The sequence below is a fragment of the Fundulus heteroclitus genome, chromosome 8 (assembly GCF_011125445.2).
Source record: "Fundulus heteroclitus isolate FHET01 chromosome 8, MU-UCD_Fhet_4.1, whole genome shotgun sequence".
Lineage (NCBI taxonomy): Eukaryota > Metazoa > Chordata > Actinopteri > Cyprinodontiformes > Fundulidae > Fundulus > Fundulus heteroclitus.
Window position 1 is genome coordinate 21592800 of NC_046368.1, and position 22365 is coordinate 21615164.

The 22365-nt window shown below is 39.7% G+C and overlaps 3 protein-coding genes across 3 annotated transcripts in view; 1 reads left to right on the forward strand and 2 right to left on the reverse strand.

Annotated features, from left to right (window-relative positions):
* kcnt1 (potassium channel, subfamily T, member 1) overlaps positions 1-1850 on the reverse strand; it is a 49213-nt gene extending 47363 nt beyond the window's left edge. The window contains exon 1 of the mRNA XM_036140349.1: positions 1433-1850. Coding sequence (XP_035996242.1) covers positions 1433-1596 — 164 coding nt within the window. The 5' untranslated portion in view covers positions 1597-1850. The remainder of the gene's footprint in view (positions 1-1432) is intronic.
* Positions 1851-7625: 5775 nt separating this feature from the next.
* On the reverse strand, positions 7626-13378 carry psmd5 (proteasome 26S subunit, non-ATPase 5). Its single transcript, XM_012868000.3, has 10 exons — positions 13156-13378; positions 11252-11396; positions 11064-11177; positions 10836-10964; positions 10527-10636; positions 10262-10404; positions 9833-10024; positions 8748-8857; positions 8493-8633; positions 7626-8348 (listed from the first exon to the last, which is right to left on the reverse strand). Exons 1-10 carry the CDS (start codon positions 13326-13328, stop codon positions 8091-8093), a joined length of 1515 nt encoding a protein of 504 aa, XP_012723454.2. The 5' UTR covers positions 13329-13378; the 3' UTR covers positions 7626-8090.
* Positions 13379-18136: 4758 nt separating this feature from the next.
* LOC105929991 (putative UDP-GlcNAc:betaGal beta-1,3-N-acetylglucosaminyltransferase LOC100288842) lies at positions 18137-19433 on the forward strand. Its single transcript, XM_012867953.3, has 2 exons — positions 18137-18213; positions 18318-19433. Exons 1-2 carry the CDS (start codon positions 18178-18180, stop codon positions 19410-19412), a joined length of 1131 nt encoding a protein of 376 aa, XP_012723407.2. The 5' UTR covers positions 18137-18177; the 3' UTR covers positions 19413-19433.
* Positions 19434-22365: the final 2932 nt, after the last annotated feature.

The window sequence follows — 22365 nt, forward strand, 5'->3', positions numbered from 1 at the left end:
TAGATTTAGGGACAATAAGGAGCTCCTGGTTGGCAGACCTAAGGATTTAGGGCTACACTTCAATAGGGCCATTCAAAGACATATGTTTGGAACTAAAACCTTTTATTGTACCTATGACAGCATAAGTAGAATCATTGTCTGGCTAGAAGATGAACCGCTGACACAGTATGGAGTCTTTTGCAGCTTTTAAGTGTTTTTCTTCCAGGATTTCCCTGTGTTTAGCTTCATAGATTTTCCCATCAACTCTACTTACGTGTCCCTGCCAAAAAAAAAAAAAAATGCATTCCCAGTCTGTGACAATGCAACCTCCATGTTTTACAGAGGTAATGGTGTTTTAAAGTGCAAGTGGAAGGAAATAAACAACTAAAAACTGGTACACTGGTATATTTGTTTGAATGCAAGGTGATACTAAGTGACACATTGTAACAAAAAAACTTGGGGAGGGGGGAAACTGATGTACATTATTTGAAGAAATTAGATAAATTAGACACTACAGATTAAAGAGGATGCATTGATTAATTAGTCTATTTTTGGCATGCGTGGGTACCTTAGAGATTAAGTTATTTTTTTATACTTGTTGAACAGCCAGCAGCAGCAAAACAAAATATTGCATCCTTTTTTTAAATTGTTATAATGAGAGGAGCGCTGATGGCTTGGTGTGAAGATTGGCGCCGCTTTCAGTCTCCTAGAAACGCAGACTGCATCATTCACAAAACAAACTGGACAGAGAGACAGGGAAAGAAAAAAAACTGCAATCAAAATCACATCTTGTCTTCATCAGCGTCTGTTTGCTATAATCTTGCATTAAGGTTGTCAGAATTATTTGAAAATTGATGAGGGGTATATTTCCCCTGTGGCTTTGTGAAATCCCTTCAGCAAATGCAGCACTCACACCTTTTGAGATACCCAGGACTTTATGGCTCATTTAGGCATCGGAGTGAGGACTGAAGTTCGCAGATAAATGTTTATCAAAAATAAGAATCTTTATAATTCCAGGAAGACCAATATTTTGTTAGTTAACGCTACTTAGATGCATATCTGAAATAGAGGAAAATCTGGAAGTAATGCGTGAAAAAGTTGTCCAATTAGAGTTTCATTAGAAAATAACGCTATGTCAAACACATTTGATTAATACTCATTGGAGAAATATAACCAATACATATAGACACAGTGTGCAGCCAGGCTGCAGGTTTTCAGTTTTAAAACTGCAACCTTTTTTTTTTGTTTTTTGTTGCAGTAGCTTGAGGTGTGATGACTATTGTGGGCAGCTGAGCAAATACAGGTGGGGAGGGGACAGGTGAGGACAGGTGCGTGGATGCACGAACAAACAGTACACATTAAACATGGTCACTTTTCAAGTTTTTCATAAAACAAATAGTCCCTCTTTAAAATAAACAACATACAGCTGCTAAATCGTCGGTGCCTCTCTTACCGTGGCTTATGGGCGCTCACCGTCCCATCGTCGTTCACAAATGACTGATTCACGTAGCACTCGCTGCACATTTTGGCCGGAGGTCCGGCGCTTGTGTCCGACGGGAGGGCTGCGGCGGTCGGGGTGGAGTCCTTCACAAAGTCGTCTTCCTGAGTTAATTGCATCGGAGGGCGATCTGCCAGGCAGGAGTGTACTCCCGAACTGGAAAATGTATATACGTAGCTCTTGTAAAATAAAAGTTATCCCTCCTAGATGGTGCGTCTCACCTATGCAGGTGCATTTTGGAGGAGAGTGTTTTGTTTCCCCCGCCTATGCGCGCAGAGAGAGGCTGCGAGCTTAAAGCGGTTTGCCTGTTGGCGTTTTAAAAGTGACAAAGCTGCGGGGATGTAGGTGGGACTGTTGAAGGAGAGGCAGAGGATGAGGCTGGCAGCCTCTGAACGCAGATGAGACAGGTCTGCAGCGGAGAACATGACAGGATCCTCCTGCTTCAGCGGCGCAACTCCCTGGCTCAGGGGAAACGGAGAGCAGCGTCCCCTGGTGGACACTGGCGTTTATTTCCACGTAAAATACACTTCCAAAAGAAGTTAACAATACTGGACTTTTTTCCGAATTTTGAAGACGTTTTGCTTTCCATCCAGAAAGCTTTCTCAATTCAAAATGTCTGGAGTAGTGTGGAGTTCCAAGCTTTATATTATTGCCCAAAAAAGGCATTGTTATGGCTTAGATGACATGCAAATTAAACCAAAACTGGTCCATCCCTTTGCAATGAGGAGTCGTTAGGGTCATCGTCAACGATTCAAACTTCAGAAAAAAGTCCAGTTTTAACTTTTTTTGGAATCATGACCTGGATGACCGAGGATCTTCACCAGCACGTAAAATATCCAAGCAAAATATAATAAACCAAGGGACCTTTTGGATTTTTTCTCGCGTTTGCAATCGATTCCGAATAGTGGCTACAAACATAGCTCACCACCGTCAGGGTGTGAATGTGTGTGTGAATGGGCGAACAACTGACTGTAGTGTAAAGCACTTTGGGGTCGCCTGATTAGTTAAAGCCCTATACAAGTACACACCATTTACCATGTCTCACTCAAATATCAAGTTCTCAGTGTACTAAGCATAACAATGGGAGCAAAAATGTAACTTTCTGGTCAACACGTTAAACACTTTTTGTGTACGAAAACTAACAGTGCACATCATCCTGAACACACCGTCCACACACTGAAACATGGCGGTGGTAGCGTAATGCTGTGGGGATGTTTATTCAGCAATGGAAAGGGAAGCTGGTCAGAGCTAAATGCAGGGCAATCCAGGTTATAGAACTGTTGTAGGCATTTAAAGACTTGAGGCTGGGATGGAGTTTCACCTTCTAGCAGGACAACAACCCAAAGCCTTCAATCAGCGCTACCACTGAACGATTCAGGTCAAAGCGTCACCACGAGTTAGAAGGGCCTTGGGAACATCCAGACGAAATCAAATTTAGAATCTGTGGCAACATGTAAAAACTGATGGTACGCAGACATTTTTCCAGCAATCTGACGGAAGTTCTGCTATTTTGCAAAGGGGTGAAAATTTGTCTTATCTGGTAGAGTCATATTCAAAAGACTTGCAGGTGTATTGGCTGAACACAAACACGCCAAGGCCTTTTTCAATTATTTAGTTATAATAATATAAAACCGTTTGTCATTTTCCTTTCACTACAAAATTGTCCACTACTCAATCGCATTGAATCCTAATAAAATGAATCGATTAAAAGGTTACAAAATGGGAACAACTTTAAAGGGGATGAATGCTTTAGCAAGGCACCACATCTGTCGAAAAATAGGGATCTGTTGCAAGTAGATTGAGTTTGACATCGCTGAAATAAATTGTATTGATAGGAACTTTACTAAAAAAAATAAAAGATAAACTGGGAAATATACTGGTGGTGCTTAAGTGTTTTCTTCTTCTTTTTTTATAAATCAGATCAAACCAGGCACTCAATAAATGGTTGGAAATAGGTTCAGGTTTCAGGCAACAATAAAGTCTGTAAAATGACAGAGCAAGAGTCTGACGAGAAGTGAAAAATCTCGACAACACAGCAACCCGAACCTGTTGTTGCTCCGGTCTGATTGACACAGCCTAATTGACGATGGAGGGCTGATTCATCATTCAAGCACAATTTCACATTACCTCCTCCTTAATGCCTCTTGTCAATCTTAAATCCTCCAACCTTTAGAAAAAGGGAAACCAAGGTAAAAGCTGACCTGTCTTTAAGAAAAAAGCAACTGGTATTATCATCTACCCTTTCAACAAAATTAACAAGCAACCCTAACAAGAAATTCATGATTGTTGCATGATTTAACTATAGGGAAGATACTCTGACCTTGGTAAACGTGTACAAAGACTAACATCTGCATTATGAAGATCCCTTCCTGCTCTGGGTGTTCTTTTTCTTTTCCTCCCTGTTCTGTTAATCGTTCCAGCAGCACACTGGATTAAAGTGGATGCTAGAAATGAAACATCAAGTAAAAAAAAAAGACTGACGGGACGTTTTCTTTTGCTGATGATCTGATGACACACGGAGGAGAAGACGTGGGTGAACCGATGATTCACAGGGGACACGGCGATGTGAGGTTGTTCATGAGTTTCAAGCTTATGATGGACGCCTGAGGTTGAGTCAGAGCTCACAGGAGAAAAAGTGTGTTTGTTGTTGTTGTTGTTGTTTTTACTGCTGTCGGATGGAGGGCCGCATCTGTGATACTCTACCTGCAGACGTGTTTTAAATGTTTTCGTGGGAATAGTTAATGTTGGAGTCCTTTCACACTTAGGATGACCCAGTGGAAGGCGTTACTTACATAAAAAATTAGACAGTGAAAAGGTGTATTTTTCTCAATAATTTTACCCATATCACAGAAAAGAATGTATGAAACACTTGAAAGGTCACCATCTGGTGTCTGCAGCTGTTATGTGTTTAACCCTGCATCTGGATATAAGTGAGAACATTGGACCCAGCAAGCTGATACACTACGTCCTTTCTATAGGACTTTGTTAATATTTCTTGTTTAGGAATGATTCACAAAGTATAAAAAAGATATTAATGAAAAATCAAAGTTCAGAAAAAAACGTAAGTCGATCAGTACGATGCCTATTAAACATTTTTCATTATTATTTTATCCTGTCTGGCAATGTGACAATACTAATGGCTGTCTTAATGCCAAAAAGAGCCCAACAGATTTTGCTTTCACATGTGGAGCCTTACTGCTTTCGCCATAGTGCTCCGCTTGATTTATATATGCAAGAAGCTTTATTGGATTTTATGCTGGGACTATTTCGTGTTAAATGGACACTGAAACAGGAAGGTAGAAGAGGAATAAAAGGAGATAAACAGATGGGACAAGATGACAAAAGGGGAGAAAAGGTGAAAGAGAAAGAGGAGAGAAAAGGGAGAGAGCGATACAACATCTGAGTCTGCTTCTTCACCCGCTAAGAGAGAAATAAAGAGAACAGCAAAACCAGCCAATAAAGTATTACAGGTACAAACAAGCAACGCCTTGATACCATCACTGAAGAATATACAGTATTATTTAATACGAAATGTATAAAGCGACAGCTGAACATGATAATAGGGGTCTTCTGTATAGAAGTGAATCTGAAAGTACCTGAATCCAAGCACCTGTAGGTGTTTGAGGGTGCACTTGTGTATGTAAGGTTTTTTCACAAGAAAATGTTCAGTAGTGGTTGTTAGGAGCCAAAGACCCCACCCCCGATCACTGAGACAGACACCAGGGGAACTAGAACCCCAGAAGCCCGAAGAGACCCCCAGAGCAAAGGTGCCCAAGAAGGACCAACACAGGGATAGCTAACATTTCAACAATTCCAATGGTTTTCTTTTGCATCTGAACTGTTTTGCGGTTGGCACATAATTATATTTTGCAGAGGGTTTTGAATCTTTTCATGTGCAACTATATATCAATTAATTAGTGCTGACGGAAACATTATTGGTCAAATGACAATGACAAAAGGGTTCAATTGCGGCAGGCTTGTGTTATAAATGCTCTCTAACCACTAGGCCACAACTACCTTAGAAGTGTAAAATTTGTGATATTTTTTTTTTTTTTTTTTTTTTTTTTTACAATTTCATTATCGTTTTCTCTACTTGATCTAAAAAAGGTGAAAAGTGCAGCCATGGAGTTTATTTACTTGTTGGAAGCATCCTTAGAAAGCTTGACTGTTGAGCTGTTAAGTAAAATGATTTATTGTCATATTTGTGTGTTTTTTTTTCTTGGTCAAAAAGTAACAAAAAAAATGACTAAATAACAGGATTGAGGATTACTAAATTATCCTTACTTGTGTTCTCATGTATTATATATTATTCCCCTTTTTTCTGAGTGAAAAAAAGGGGAATAATATATTTCAGAGCCAAACCCAGTAGCTTGAAAATGAAAATCTTTTGTCCTGTTGCGGCACATATTTTTGAAGAGCAAAGTAATGATTAAATGTGATTTTGCATGTGGTTACAGCAGAAAGCCTTGAAAGTAGACCACTCAGAGCGATGTTCTTCAAAAACAGTTTTATTGCTAAAGTGTAAATGACTTTTGCTCAAGCTTTAGTCAAAGGTGACCTTTAATCCCGCTGTCCTTGCAGAAATTATTGTTTTCTTTTTGATAAAGAGGCCCACATTGCAAGGTCTTATTATTATTCTGTTGTGGACCTTACAATAAACTCTTCTCCTGCTCCCAGTCAATGATGCTGCAGGAGCTGAATGACACTTCAGGCTATAGTTGCAGTGGTCAATAGTGAACAAATGGCGCTGGTCACATCCTAACAAATGTTCCTTTCTTAAAGGCGATACCATGCTGAAGAAAAAATATAGAAATCCATACAAAGAGGATCAGTAAAATCCTTCTGCATGGCCAAAACAATTATAGCTCATGCGATACTGACCCCCCTCTGAGTCTAGTTCAGGAAGGAGCCGTACGGTCAGACTCAGTGAGGTTCATCTCTAAACAGCTGGATTTACTTCCTCCAACTTCTCACAACAGCTGCTTGACCCAAAATATTGCGAACCAAAGTAGGCCCACAATAATTTAACACTGCATAACTGTGCTTCACAGAGCCCATAAATGAACATTTCCCCACTGACATTATTCTACTGACAGTCCAAATATGTCCTCATGCACACAGACTCTCTCCATCGTCTGTCATCATACCAGTGCCTCCTTTTTGGTCACAATGACCACAGAAATGCTTGTGCATGAGCTTGCACCTGACTATCAAACGTGCTATAGACGCAAAAACTCCAAGTATTGACATTTGCATGTCCTCCTCCCATAAATTTGCAGTTTGGTCATCAGTAGATGATTTGCATATGCATGAAGGCACACAGTCAAAAAGGTTTGCGCCGCTGTTTTGCTCAGTTTACACATCGACATTATAGTTCTAAATACAAATGTTTGTCATTTGTCAGAAATGTAGCAGCAAACCAAACGACATTTGCCCATGCTAATTAGTTCACTGGTGTTTTAATATACACAGACCTCTTGCAGATCAGGCTCATTGTGTCTTTTAACGCAGACTGTGCAGAGAAAGTGTTTAACAGTTAGCCCATTTTAAAGTTGTTCTTTGGACTTAATGTGTAAGCACAAAACTAGAATATATGATAATTTTAAAGACTTAATAGGTAAAAAAGACAGAGTGGCTCAATATCTTTTACAAAATAATGCTCATTTATGTAAATAATGTGCTACATACACAAATGGGCAGAGTCAATTTAAGCACCTCTACATACAGTACATTACCATGTATTTTCTTCCATTTATTTTCTCCATCCTATCAAATATACTAAACCTATGTGCCTTTTTTCAATTGGTATTGAGTCATTGAAAATCTCAAAATGAAGATTTCTTGTTAGTTGCCAAAAGCTGCACCATATCCGAAAGATGGCATGAGCTGCTAGAATTCATGGGCATACAGGTTAAAAAGGCAAGAAGCCATTACTTCAACGTTTGTGTACCGTTTATAAGAAATCTCATTTTCATTTAAAAGTACAAATGCAAATAATCTATTTTTAATCAATCAAAATTAAATTTCAAATGATGTTGTTTTGAATGTTCAAACCAAATTTATTCATGGTTCAATTTTCTGTCGTGCAGTAGAAGAAAAGTAAAAGAAACAGAAAGTGTGTTTGTAAACATTTATTAAAAAAAAAAAAAAAAAAAAAAAAAAAGAGAAAAAAATTATAATTTTGTAAACCAGTGTCGCTCGGATGAGTTCACCGCTTAGAGTGGAGAAAAAGTGAACAGTGTGTCTTCATGAAAAACTTGTGTAATATCTGACATTTTACACGACTTATTGCTCAACTACTTGGTAAGAACATGAAAGCCAGTCATTACTTCAGGGTTATTTTTGCTTCTCTGCTATTAAAATCCCAGATTTATAAAGACCTCTAAGTACTTTTACACCAGACCGCAGTGCCTAATAATTACCTAAATGTATCTGAACAGCTATTAGCGTAATAGCTTTTAATTTGTAATGTGTAATTTGTCGGGGATTCATGGAACATTTAAACTGAAAAAAACAAGTATTTTTGTAAAGTAAAAAACTCATTTGCTGTTATGTTAATCTCGACTGAATTTACCAAACACCTAAGCAATAAACCTGCAGCCCGTTATGTGCGTTAGTCTGCTCCCTCTGTGCTGACGGAGGCCACAGCTGATACATAGTAGGGTCCTTCTCTCAGATACGTCTTCAGACGGATGTAGTTTTGACTGCCCAGTATTTCTGATGCTGTAGATGAGCCGACGAGAGATCCCACCAGTTCAAATTTGGCATCTTTGGCCTCCTTTGTTTGGCCGGTGGAGCGATCCAAAATGAACTCCATGAAACTAGGAGTGCTAATCATCATCTTCTGACCCCAGGGCTGGCTGGCAATGGCCTAGAAAACACACACATATACAATTATGCTATCAATTAACGATGTTGCTACTATCTGCTCTGGTGGGAAAACAAAAAAAAAGATGTCGATCTTCGGTTTTGAAGGTAATGAGCGGATCAGCAAGAAGTAATAGTGAGAACTTACAGTGAAGATCCTCAAAGCCCCGCAGTGCAGCTCTGGAAAAGGCTGTGTGCTGATGTTGCAAATCATGTCCATGGGGTGGTTAGACAGAAGCTGGAACCAGGACTCCGTCAGGGACAGGAGGTCTTCTGTTTGATGCTCTGGCTGTAAAAAAAAAAAAAGGCGGAAAGTCATGAAAATATCAATATAGTTGAGTTTATTTATTTTGTCTGTTAATAATATCACAGTAATATATGCACAGTTTGTTCCCATTATTACCTGAAGAGTGAGGAGCTGTGATAAGGCATCCAAGCTTCGAACTCTGAGCTCAGTGGGTCCAGAATTAGCCAGTTGGCTTATCCTCGAAAACACCGCCTTGAAGTTTTCTCCTGATCACAGAAAACGTATTTACTAATAAACAGAAGAGGCTCGTGATGAGGATGAACTTTGTAAATGTCATAAGATGGCTATGGCTCCACGGCTGAACTGAATTACTGACTAAAATGTGATCTCAGATAAAGATGAACCCAGAAACATAACTGTAAAGATCAGGGAAAACAAAATAAGAAATGATTTAAAATAAACAATGAACAGTAAGTGGTGCTTTTCTTTCCGTTATAGGGCTCTCCTTTTAAAACCAAACACATTTAGAAAAAGATTTACACTAGGGACGCACAGATATGAATATTTGGGCCGATGTCGATATCAATAATGCCGTTATGTGCATAATAATGCCGTTATGTGCGATAACCAATGTTTACCGATGTGTGCGCGCACACATTTACGTTTCTGTGATGGTCAAATTTTGTAAATTTTTTTACCGACTGAAAATTATATTAACTGGATTTTTGAATGTGAATTATAGTCTAGATTTCCACACTGCTTTTCGGATGTCTTCTTTACACAAAATGACCACACTGCATCTCCATTTTCATTTAAAAAGAAAAAAAAAACTGAATCATGGCTGCCGTGCATCACTGTCACATGACCAACCCCCTCCCCTCATCCTCTGGTAACACAGGCACAAAGGGCAACTAGATGGAAATATACATTGGTTAATGCCGGGCCAGTTTTACTTATAGGAACGATACCGATATGTTAAAAAAATGACTAACATCGGCCGATACCGACGTTAATGCCAATTTATCGTGCATCCCTAATTAATTCTGGTGATTTTCTTTATTTTCAGGTCAGTGTAGAGTGATGTGGTTTGGTTTTGTCCTGCTAGTGAGAATAATTGTTAGAAGGAGAATTTTACAAATTTTCTTGGTTCACTCCTGCAAGCCGTTTTGGAATCCATCCCTTCATGCAGTCAAATCATGGATAAGGACAAGAAAAGCAAGAACTGCAGAGATCCCACCTACCGGTCTTCTGCAGAACCTGCTTCCCCTCTACTGTAGAACCGAGTAATCCCAAAGTGTCCAGGGCCACTCCGATCATGACAGGGTCCGGATCCAGGGCCATGTCGAACACCTTGTTTAGGAAGACCGGGTAGGATTCGCAGACCTGCTGGGGGCTGTCCATAATGGCCAGGTTCCCAAAGAACTTCACCAAACCTAAAACAGCAACGTAAACGTGGTTAGAGCCCGAGCACAGTCCTGATCATCATTTCCTGAAAAGTGGAACAAGTTTCAAAATGCACTCATTCAGACGGCAGCAACCGATTTTTCCAGATTCGAAGACATATGTAGCAGAAGAACTACAAAACAAATAACTATTATTTATAGCTAATGCTGAATTGTGAAAAACTGTTTTTAGTACAAGTCTGAAAATGAGTTTTTTAGTGCACTCGCCAGGAAGGTAGAGGGAGGAAAACGGGTCCGTCTCTGCTCCTCTGATCATGTTGGAGATCTTATCCATTATGCCCTGCTGAGCCAAATACTGGCGGCCATGCTGACTGTGAGCCAGAGTGGTCACCATCTCAATCGATGTGGCCCTGGTGGAAGAGGTAGAAAATAAATAAATGGACTATTAGAAAAACACCGGAGCCCAGTCAGACATGAAATAAACAAATATGAAATATCAGATTTTTTTTCCCTGATACAGAACCATCGCTACCTGATTAAGACGTCGTCTCCTGTCAGCTCGCTGAGCAGCTGGGATATGAGCCCGCTGTTGGCACAGTAACCGAGAGAAATGGGAGAAAAAGATGAGATTTCAACCACCAGCTGCAAGCAGAAAGAAGAAAAAGAAGAGGAGCTTCTTGTCATATAAGCTTTTAAAATAGAAAACATTTATTTTGCAGCAGCCATGTTATTGCACTTCATAAATTTAATATTTCCATTAAAACAGAACGGAATAATTAAATAGACATAAACATTGTTAATCTAGTATTTTCAGACAAAAATGTGCAGGAATTTAAATGACCTCATATATCCTGTATCTGATTATGTCACTTTTGGTCATCACGTCCTTCATGACATCAAGGAGATCACTCTGGAATAACTTGTCTAATCCAGGTTTGGAGTGACTTATTTTAGAAAGGGACTGAATCGCCTAAAAGAAGAACAAACAAAAAAAAAAAAATAGGTGGTTGCACACAATGTAGGTTAAAGGAAACAAAACTGAATCATTTCTGCGCTTTAAAGTTTTCACCTGTTTGGCCACAGCAATCTTCTCCTCTCCAATGCAAAGGATCACCGCCCGTAAGATGCCGTGGTTGTTGAGGATGTCTGTGACAGCCTCTGGGTGCTCCACCACCCTGCCAATCTGTCAGGGAAATAATAGCCCATGTAATGACGGTTTTACTTACCATTTGCTGTACGTGTGCCCAAACAGCCTACCTGTGTCAAGGCCAGTATCTTCACGGTGTCATTAGGATGGCTCAAACCCTCTTGCAGCTTTTCTCTGTAGTTCTGGACCAGATGCAAAGGGCTGAGGGCTACTAGGATGCGTTCAAGAATGTCCACGCAAAGATCAACCTGCTCCCTGTGGGCAAAGGACATATCAATAAGGCCAAACCCACTAAACCACGGGTCAGAGCCATTTTTGCCCTCAGTCCAGCTAAATAAACTCCTATAGTACTGCAAACGTTACCTGACCTTTTGCCATTCTGTTGAGCAAAGTCAAAACAGTAAGTCCATGAAAACACTGAAAAAGTACTAAAACAGCTCTTTATCTGTTGGTTCTGAACTGATTATCATGATAGTTAACGAATAGCTGCTGCTTCGTGGGGTAAATTAGAGCTAATGATAAGAGACAGGCCTGCATCTTAATCTGTGTTTACGATGTTTACCAACAACCTTCATGGGCATCATTGAAGACTTAATTCTAGCCCGCTTGATTCCAAATTCCAAAACCGACTGTGGCTCTGAAATAGACCCTCAGCATGATGCTACCACCACCATGCTTGACAACTGCCAGCTGTTTATAGGTTAAAAAGCCTCAGTTTGATTCTTTCAAACATACATCTTCATTGTTTCCAAGCAGCTTTAATCTCCATTTGCACATAAGAGTCGTCTATAGAAGGCATTTTGTTTTTTTTCCCACGTGGGATGCTCCAAATTTCAGACTCACTTGAAGGTGTTGATTTTGGGGCAAAAGCTTTTTTCTAAGTCAATCTATTAATCCATGGTGATTTATCACTTCATATTCATCTGTTGGTGAAGGTTTGGGTGATGTAGTTGAAACCTTTTTAAACAACAGCATCAAAACCAACTTTAAAACTGGTTTGGGATAGGATAGAGCAGCCAAACAGTTTCTGAAACAGCACCTCAAGCCAGATGAACGCTTGTATCGTACGCATAGAAGCAGGGAGGGTCCACGGTAGGAAACGTGTCCCAAAATAAATTAACAATTTTGTAATTCTGTCATAAGGAGTGGTCAGTTATCCAGCAAGAACTCTGCCAGAAATGTGATGACAGTTAGAAAACGTGCGGACTTCTGTGAATCTTACCATTAAGACCAAAAATTAGAGGGAGTGTATGAATATAATACAGATACATTTGATACACTGTTGAGGGGGGTGGGGGGGGGGGGTGGAATCCCCTTTAAATTCAAACTTCTGCGCCACAGCTTTTGTTTCAAACCAATAAGTAAAGGTTAAAGTTTTATATTGCTTAATCATTCCACCCAGGAAAAAGAAAGAATCAATTCACACATTTTTCAACAAGCATCTCACCATGTGAGCTTCAGCATCTTGACCATCATATAATTCGTATGATTGTGATATACAGTATATCCAAATGGCCAATAATAGAGTGGTGCTTCTCTTTTTTTCAATAAAACAACGTATTTTCTTGCAATGCCCCAATTAAATATTCAGTAATTGAAAAATGTAAAATGAAAATAGAAAGTCAAACGAATCTGTTAAAACATTTGTGAAAAGGGGAAATTTAGAACGTCAAAATAAAGCGAATAAACTGATTAAAACCGAAAAAGTGAAGAAATTAAGAAAAGCTAATTAAAGAAGACAGAAAATACATTTTCCCTTTGTCTTTTTGGAATTTTGGCGATGTCCAGAACTGCAGTCATGTAGCATTGTAGCCACTTAGCATGCTAACAACAAACAGGCTCCCTGCAGCTCCCTTAGCTCGCTAACCTCTCCTGTCGTTATGGTTACGGTTCGGCTAGCCCATTTGTTCAAGCTGCTACGTTGCTAGCCAGCAACAACGCTCACTGACTCAGCAGATCACAGGCAGCTGTGAGTTTAACAGACTGTAAACAAGGTTGAGTGAGACACACAGACCCTTCATTAGAGTTCAGCAGAGCGAAAATCACATCGAAACGCTGTCCGCTCACGACGTCTCTCAGGGCGCTGAGTGGGATGGACGACAAAGCAGTTTTTAAGCTCTGGAGCTCCTCAATTGGGTCTTCAACTCCGGATATTTCTTCCAGTAAACTTTGAATGGTGGCCGCCATAACTGCTGTTTTGGAAACCCCGGAAACCCCTGGTACTTCCGCTTCTTCTTCGCTTCATGTCAGCCTTAACACAACCAGGCTGCGCATTACTACCACCTACTGGACAAACCAGTTGCATACAACGAAACAGCTCGGTGCCTTCATAGACATGTAAACTATATTTAAACCAGTGGCGGCTGGTGAAAAAAAACTTGGTGGGGCTGGCCAATAGATTTCCCTGCCTAACCCAGTACATGCATTTAAATTAAAAGTCGGAAAATTACTACGATTCCACAATAAACATTTAATTAATAAAAAAACATTGTTCACAAAAGATTATTTTGGTGTTTTTGTCTTATTAATCCTTTTCACGGACTTTTGCCAGAGGGTTTGCATACATTGTACATGTACGTATATTATTACAAAACAAACGTTTACGTCTTGACTTTAATATGTATCCTAATTTTTAATTTATATAATGATTTAAGTAGAACAATGACTTGTGCAAAAGTAAGTTGTATTTACCGGAGATGAAGTGTAGACTGCAAATTCTGTCTTAGTATGATGGCTCCCACAGTCCATTGGCATCCTGCATCCTTTTCATTGAAATGATCCATTTCTTTCTTATTTCTTTGTCCTTCGGTAAACGAAACAAACGTACATCCGACGATTTGGAATGCTTCTGTGTGCAACCGGGAGCACAACAAGTCGTAGGCATTGTTTATATTCCAAAAATAAACTAAAGTACTCTCTAATTCACCCGTTTTGTCACGCTGGTAAGCGAAAACAGTGCTGTGTTTGCCGACCACCGTTACCCGGATGTAGCGCGGATGTAGCTCGTGACGTCACGCGTGAAGTGCACCTATCACTGTGCAGCTAGGGCTACGACTCCAGGAGCCCCAAAGCCATTCATTTTGGCGATGCTGATTGGCCAAATATTTATAAATCTTCCCTAGCAACAGTATACGATTGGTTATTTCGCTACACTTGTAGGGCTACTTCTGTCACAGCCCCAAAAGTGTAGAAGAAGAGAAATGATACGTTCTGTTGGTGAAAATGCACTGTTAAATGATAGAGTAAATCAGTAGAAGTGTTTTAATAATTCTTATTACATGTAGCCACGCACTATTAAGTAAAAACTGACATTAATAATACTTTTAAAATCTATATATATTTTGACTTCTCCCCTCCACATCTAGGGAGGGCAGCGCCCGAGCGCCCCCTATGGGCCAGCCGCCACTGATTTAAACTATAAACTATATTTACATTATATTTATATCCTGCTTTGTTATCCAGGGTGGAATCACCGGCAGCTTTGCATTATACTTTGCTCTCTCTCTCTCTGCGCAGAGAGAGACTAGCATCTTCCTTGGCTCTTAGTGCTAAACTTTAAGCATGTGCCCACCTAACACAAGCATGGTTCCCTCACCATGTTACAAGCCTGGCCGGCCACCAGGCTTTACTCGACCCCCCGCCAAGATTAGCGTTTTTGTTTATTTTAAATTCGATGTTTGAGATCAACATAAGACGGTCAGTAAAGTTCCCGTCTGGGAGAAAACCATAGACATAATATAAGAGTAGACGCGCCATTGGGCGGGTTCTGCCTATGCTGCGATGCGTCAGAGCGTCCGCCATCTTAAATGTGGCAAATCTGCAGTTACTCAGTCACTTAAACAGTATCGGAGGGACTTTAATCTCTGAATATACTTTGTATTCATAGTATTTTTTTTTTGTAATATTACAAGTTTATTTTCGTATCCCTTTAGCTTCATTCTCCTGAATTTATTCTCCTAAAGAATAAAAATATTTAAAATAATCTAACCTGGTCCTATTACTCCAGGAGTGAAATAATTCTGCAAACTGTGATTATTCTGGAAATGTTCCCCCTTAATTCTCATAATATGACGTTTTTATCATTTCATTATCACTTTTATGTTTGTTTGTTTATTTTTACTTTATTGACCTAGGACTTTTTTTTCTCATTTTATTAATTTTACCTCTTTAATATTCACCCAAAAAGTCTGTTCCTAAAGGTTCACATGTGACACGGTTTTATGAAATAATGAAGACCACAATGTTTAGATTTAACAAACTGATCCTTATATTCATAACACATACACACACAAATATATATATATATGTGTGTGTGTGTGTGTGTATTTATTGCAGCACAGGAATGAGGCATCTTCTCTGATCCACGTTCACAATAACAGAACTCAACTTTTTTCTGCCACATACAATATGGCGGTGACGTTGACGTGCGAATCTGCGCCCTATGACGCGTCTACGTATATATGTCTGTGGGTGCCTTCCCTCGTTTACCCAGTAGTCTATAACTATTTAAAGCTATTACTGAAATATATAATACAAGTAAAAGGTTTATAATTTGCAGATGTTTTTCATTTTTTAAATAAATAACTCAGCAGACAGATAAACCAAATAAAGGCACTACATTTTTTTTATGCGTATTTAAAGTAGAAATGAATCTCAACTATTGAAACCAGTCATGTTTTTCTGGATTTATTGAGTCAAACAGACTCAATAAACTAATAAAAAAAAAGGATGAGTCTGTTGTGAGGACCAGGCTGGCTCCATTGAAACAGGTGGTGAGAGACAGAATGGTGACGCTCAGAGGCATTATGGACAATGTCGCTCAGTATTGTAGACAACCTTAGGAGAAGCCACAACCACAATTAATGCAGAATTGATGTGTTAAGGAGCACTATAACTCCTATTTTCTGCTAGAAGCTGTCAGACTTTATAATCTACATAGCCCCCAGACATGGATAGATTCACTTTAGACTGAAAATTTAAATTATTATACATGTTAACTTCAAACTCACCACTTACTCAAATATACATGTTTTTGTACAGTGGGATGAAGCCATGTACTTGGAGAAAGCTGTTACATGTGAACACCAAACTTTAAGAAAGTGATAGTGTGAACCACCATATGTGACTCCCTTAATTCCTAAAATGTTAAAATCATAGTGATAGGAAATACTGCTGTATCAACATTAGGTTATTATGAAGCATTTCTGCTGGCAACAAAAGGTGCATAGATTTTCTATGAAGGGCTTTAAAGACCTTTCAACTGTTCTTCAGCTGTTAAGCATTGGGTCAGAAATGAAAACACTCAACGAGAACTTGACAAGGTCATTGTGTCTGCTAAACATTTTGTCTCTTGACATACCACCAGAGCTTAAATAGTGAAGTTTTATAAGTCCTAGATTTACCAGTAATTGCAACAGTTTGAGCAATAAAGTGCTGCCATTAAGCTTGCTGCTCCTCATTTATGATTTGGATCTATTATTATCTACATCTATTCTTTGCCCGCACAAATGTACAAATGCCTGCCTAATCATACCACTCTGCCGAATGGGTATGTTTTTTGCTTTGAACGTCTGCAGTATATTGCTTGTAAAAAAAATTATTAGTGTCCAATTAGGTAACATTATTAAAATAATGTGTGAGTGTGTGTGTGAATGGTTGGTTGTTTGTCCTGTTTGTCTCTGTGTTGCCCTGCGACAGACTGGCGACCTGTCCAGGGTGTACCCCGCCTCTCGCCCAGTGAACGCTGGAGATAGACACCAGTACCCCCCGCGACCCCATGAGGGATAAAGCGGTTCGGAAAATGGATGGATGGATTAAAATAATGTTGCCTTATTGGACAGCCTTAATAATGGATATTTTATTTTTATTAAAATGTAATAGGCCAACATAAGGTATAAACATCTTTTTTTACAATAAGCGAGGTTTTCTGAGGTCTGATCAGAGGTCTTTTACTAGCAGGAAAAAAATCTTTGCCACATGAGTTGCACAATGAAGGCCAAATCCCAACAATTCTGGTTGTATTAAATGTTAATGAAATGCAGGGATTATAAATAATTGAAAATACATATGCTTTTAGCTAGTGAGTGTCAATACAGATATTTCAGGGATGAGCCATATATCAAATGTGTTTAGTCTGTGATTCAAATTTTAAGAAGCCAGTTTTTGGACTTTTAATTTAGGCCTATTGGTGTCTTTTTTATTTTAAAAAATTGTTCTATGTGTTTGAAATGTGGAAGTGGTCATCAAATTATGTTTTAGGCTTTGCTTGGCTACTGTTTGAACATATCATTGAATTAGTATGCATACAGCTGGATACAGTCCTCTCAGTGAGGACCTTACCACAGGGTGCAGTGTTACATGCTGCAAAAAGCAAGCCAACAACCTGATGCTGCAACAGTGGCAACGGTGCATTTAGGGGGATGCGGAGTGTTAGCTTACTATGAAAAATGATGTTTTGTACATAGTCTAAATGTTCTACCTTGGTCTCATCTGACCAGTCCAACTTGTCAATTTTTTGATGCATTTGTGTGTTTTCTGTCCACAGATTGCCCCCACCCGAGCTGAAGACAGCTGCAACACCTCTGGGTACCATAGGTCTTTTGGGTGCTCCTTTCATAGCTTGTCAGTAAAGGTGACCAGCCATGTCCCAGTAGCTTTGCAGTTGTGCCATACTCCTTTCATTTTCAATGCTTTTGTGCATTTTCTTTTTAGCTCATTCGGTTAAATGCACTAAAACCAAACTTGGTGGTGACACAAAAATATCTTGGGAGTGGTTGTTGAAATGTTTCAGCAGTTTGTGGTGAATGGTGGCTTTTCAGTGATCTTTTGGCTTTAACCGGCTGCTCTTTCTACATGTCATCAAATTAGTATGCGTAATGTAAGATGCACTCCTTGAAACCAAGACCAAGAGTTGGAAACAGGGTGTGCAGTTACATGCTCCTAGGGTTTCATGAAAGTTGAAACCCTGTGTCAACTATTATTGTTCTAGAGCCTCCTGTCTCAGAGGGCCCAATCATCACTTGCTGCTAACAAACAGATGAGCAACGAGGCATTTGCGGCAGCTGTCATGCAGGTACAGACTACATTTTTTTTTAACTCTGTCATTTTGAATTACGTTCCCTCTACTGCATTTAGGGTAACGTGTTTTTTTTTTGTTTTGTTTTATTGACTCCGCAGTGCTGTCTGTTCAAGCTGCGTACCCATCAGTGGTGTTTCCTTCTGTTTAACGTCCTGCTGTTCCACGCGCTGCTGTTCGGCGCCGATTTTGTCGAGGAGTACCTCCTGCAGCCTGCCCCTGTGGTTTACACCGATGGTAAGGTCGCTGATGTGAGGGAAAAAGCAAGAAAACTGGACTTGAGCACCTCAAGAGAGAACGCGTCCCAGGCATATCCAATCTCTAATCCCGACGCCTGCAGAAACTCGGACCTCTTCCTCCTCACGCTGGTCTTCAGCTCTCCGGCTAATGTCACCCAAAGATACGCAGTGAGGAGAACATGGGGAAACAGAACACAAATTGAAGGTCGCCCAGTTAAGATACTCTTCGTCACAGTATCGACTGAGTCTTCTATGACACAACAGAACCTCGTGAGAGAATCTGAACTTCATGGCGATTTGATTCAAAGTCGCGCAGTAGAGGAGTCATCCCTCCACGGAGCAAAGGAGAGGACATTGCTAGCTCTTCGCTGGGTAATCACGTTCTGTCCTCTCGTCCCTTTGGTTCTATTGACTAAGGAGTCTGTGTTCATAAACCTTCCTGCCATTGGAAGTTACCTGCTGGGGTTTCACAAGCATCCAGAGGACCTGTATCTAGGCAGAGTGATCCAGAAAGAGTCCCCCGACAGGGACCCCGACAGTCCACACTACCTGCCTCGCACTCTCTACCGTGACAAGCATCTACCAGAATACTGCGAAGGAACTGCTTACGTTCTGTCGCAGGACGTGGTCCGTAAAGTCTACATCGCATCCTCTACAGTCCTCGCCCCCATCCCAGGCGATGCTTTCGTAGGTTTCTGCGCTCGTAAAGCCGGCGTCACACCGGCCCACAGCTCCAGGTTCTCAGGAGAGAGACACTTCCACTACAACGCCTGCTGCTACCGACATCTCTACAGTTCTGCCGGATTTGGGAGCCAGGAGTTAGAACGTGTGTGGGAAGACCTTGAGCAGAAAGGTGAACGATGCTCACTGCTGAAGATGTACTATGGCCTTGTGGTCTGCAAGGTTCGCACATATTTGGATGAAGTGTTATTCCACAACTCAAAGGGGCAGACTTGATCATGTTAATTGATAAGAGGTAAAAAACAAAAAACTTTAGTGCAATCTAAAGTATTACAATACACATCCACATAGACTTGACATCTGAAAGGATTAGTATTGGATTTCCTTGACTCAGACTCAGACTCAGCCATACTTCAATAATCCCAGGGGGAAATTACTTTTGTTACATGCTCCAGAATACACACATTGTTATATATATATATATATATATATATATATATATATATATATATATATATATATATATATATATATATATATATATATATATATATATATATATATATTTGCAATATTACACACAAGGTATTACCATATCACAAATGTCATATCACTTCCCTTGGGAATCCCAGTGAAGTGATGGTGACTTGTGCAAGAACAGTGCAAAGAATGCATAAATGACAGTTACAGAGGGGTGGGGGGGGGGGTTGTGAAAGACAGAAAGGAAGTCAATTACCCAAACTCTTTCCTCCTAAATGCTTGTGGGAACCTGGTGTGGACTAATGAGTTCTACATCTTTTACATGTCAACTATTACTAACTGTTCTGCTGACTTGGCTGAAAGTTGCGCTAAACAAATTAACATAATGTTCTAAAACCTGATGGTGTTGTTTTTGGTAAGTTTGATTTCTCAGTAGATATTAAAAACTAAAAAACGTTATCTTTATGGTAGAATGAAAACCTGTAAAGGATTTAGCTATGCATAAAAACTGTCACAAATATTACCTGTTTTCCCATTTTGTTAGTAGTGTTGCTTATGCACAACTACAAGTGTCTGTGTATTCTACGGAGATGTTAGATTAGTTAACATTTAGTTAGTTCTGAAGTGGAAGGAAAATTATATGACTTTTAATCTTCTTGTCTTTTTTACAAATAAATAATCAGTTTGGGTATAATTGTTTTGAGCCCACTAAGTACATTCTATGTAAAACTAACTTTCATAGTATTTACGTACATCTAGAAGTCTTTGGCAGTTTCTCTTTGGAGCTTTTTTATGTTCAGAGACTAAAACCTTTGTCCATTCATCTTTGCAATTTAGTTCAAGCTCAGTCAGAGGAGCACATCTGAGAAAAGAGTCTTTCTAAGGATTCCCACCTGGACTTATGTTTAGAGTTTGATACGGCTCTTTCAACACTTGTGTATGAGTTAATCTAAACCATTCTGCTGTAGCTCTGGATATTTATGTTTAAGATCGATTTCCTGCTGGAAGTTCTAACTGGATTCCTTCGAGGAATGTAATTAACTCCATCGATCTTCCCATTGAAGCTGCCACCGGCATAATTCACGGTGGACATGTTGTGTTCAGGGTGATGTATTGTGTTAGTTTCCCCTGTGAGATAGCATTTTACATCTACACTAAAATGTTCACATTTGGTCTCCTCCAATTTGGAAATCAACCTCTTCCTCATGTTTGTTAAGTTCCAGCTTGTTGTATACAAGTCAGTTTTTTGTTTTTTTTTTAATCAAGGACCATATTTATGGAGTGCACAACTAGTTGCCCCATTAACAGTTTATCCTTCATGAGCTACACATGTCTGCAGGTTCTCCAGAATTACATCAACGTTGTGGCAGCTTCACTGGTCAATACTCTCCCTGCAATGCCTGTCAGTTTAGGTGGATTTTGGATGTCTTGATTGGTTTACCCTTTTATAAAGCTATTTTAAAGTTTTGATAATGTAGTGAACAATGCTTTGTAAGATGTTCAGGGCTTGAGATACAGTTCTTTAAAAGACCTAGTCACATACTATGACTTCACGAACTTCCACGGTAGTAGCTCACTCTGGTTGCATACAAAGGTTAAGTTATCCAGGCCAGTGGTGGCCTGGTGGTTAGGATCCCACAGACATAGACCCAACAGAGATATATACGACGTTACTATGTAAAAATGAATAAATATATTCATAAGTATATGTTCATTCTTACCTGTGAAAAATATTGCCAGTAGATCTGGTTTGCATTGTGAATCGGTTGGCACAATTCCACGCAGCACATGAACGAGGTATCTTCTCCACATCGATTCACTTTGCCACTTCCAATACGGCGGCCATGTTGACGTGTGATTCTGCGCTCAACAAGGCGTCTACGTAGATTTGTCTGTGATGGACCTGAGCTAGTCAGCAATGCCCAATGTAAGAGCAAAAAGAAAGAGGTAAGGTAACCCTAACCCTGTAGGTAGGGTTGATTTTTGACCACGCCGAGCCGTCTCTTTACTGCGAGGCGTTGCAGAACGGTCTACTGGCTCTTACAGTAGCTGCATCAACTGTCGCCATCTTGCCTTCTGGTAGTCCCATGGTATTGTCGGCCAGCAGAGGGAAGAACAATGCTTATGTCTGCTGAGCGTGCCCGGTGTTCTTTTCAGGCTCAAAAAGGACTTAGGAAACACTGTCAGGACAAACGCTTGGTATATATTGTTTTATTTAAAGATTAATACATGTTTTTTGTGTTTCCTCTTAAAGGCCCCTTTAAACCTAACTTTATTTTAAAAATAACTTTATTATAAACTTGTTCGCAACTTTATCTCTTTCAGTGTAAGAAAACTTTTCCTGCACTATGCTGCTGCCACTACCAAGCAGTTTGTTGAGAAATGTCCTCCAATAAACCTCTGAGTTCTGCACAAACCAGCTAAGATTAAAGGCATACTATGCAACATTTTTCAGTTAATTCATGTGTTCCATACCATTTTGGATGATTAAATGAGTCATTTCAGGTCGAACAAAGGTTTTCTCGGCCGCCCTGGGGGTCTGTGGGGGAAATACCGCACTTGCAAGAGCAAGAGCTCACGGCCAGCACACACAGAAGTCTTGCTTTACGGGGAGAACTCCATGTGTTTTTGCCCTGCCATTCACTATATGCACGCGCGAAAGCAACAACATAAACATGCAAGCATATCGAGTTTTATTATTATTATTATTATTTTTTTTTTTTCTTTTCTTTCTTTTTTTTTTTATCTT

Excerpts from the sequence above, each read along its gene's own strand:
- psmd5 (XM_012868000.3), bottom strand. The coding sequence starts at position 13,328 with ATGGCGGCCACCATTCAAAGTTTACTGGAAGAAATATCCGGAGTTGAA. Across the intron at positions 10,965-11,063 it reads AGATTGCTGTGGCCAAACAG|GCGATTCAGTCCCTTTCTAA; the intron begins GTGAAAACTTTA and ends TTCTTCTTTTAG. Across the intron at positions 10,637-10,835 it reads TCAGATACAGGATATATGAG|CTGGTGGTTGAAATCTCATC; the intron begins GTCATTTAAATT and ends TTCTGCTTGCAG.
- LOC105929991 (XM_012867953.3), top strand. The coding sequence starts at position 18,178 with ATGAGCAACGAGGCATTTGCGGCAGCTGTCATGCAG. Across the intron at positions 18,214-18,317 it reads TTGCGGCAGCTGTCATGCAG|TGCTGTCTGTTCAAGCTGCG; the intron begins GTACAGACTACA and ends TTGACTCCGCAG.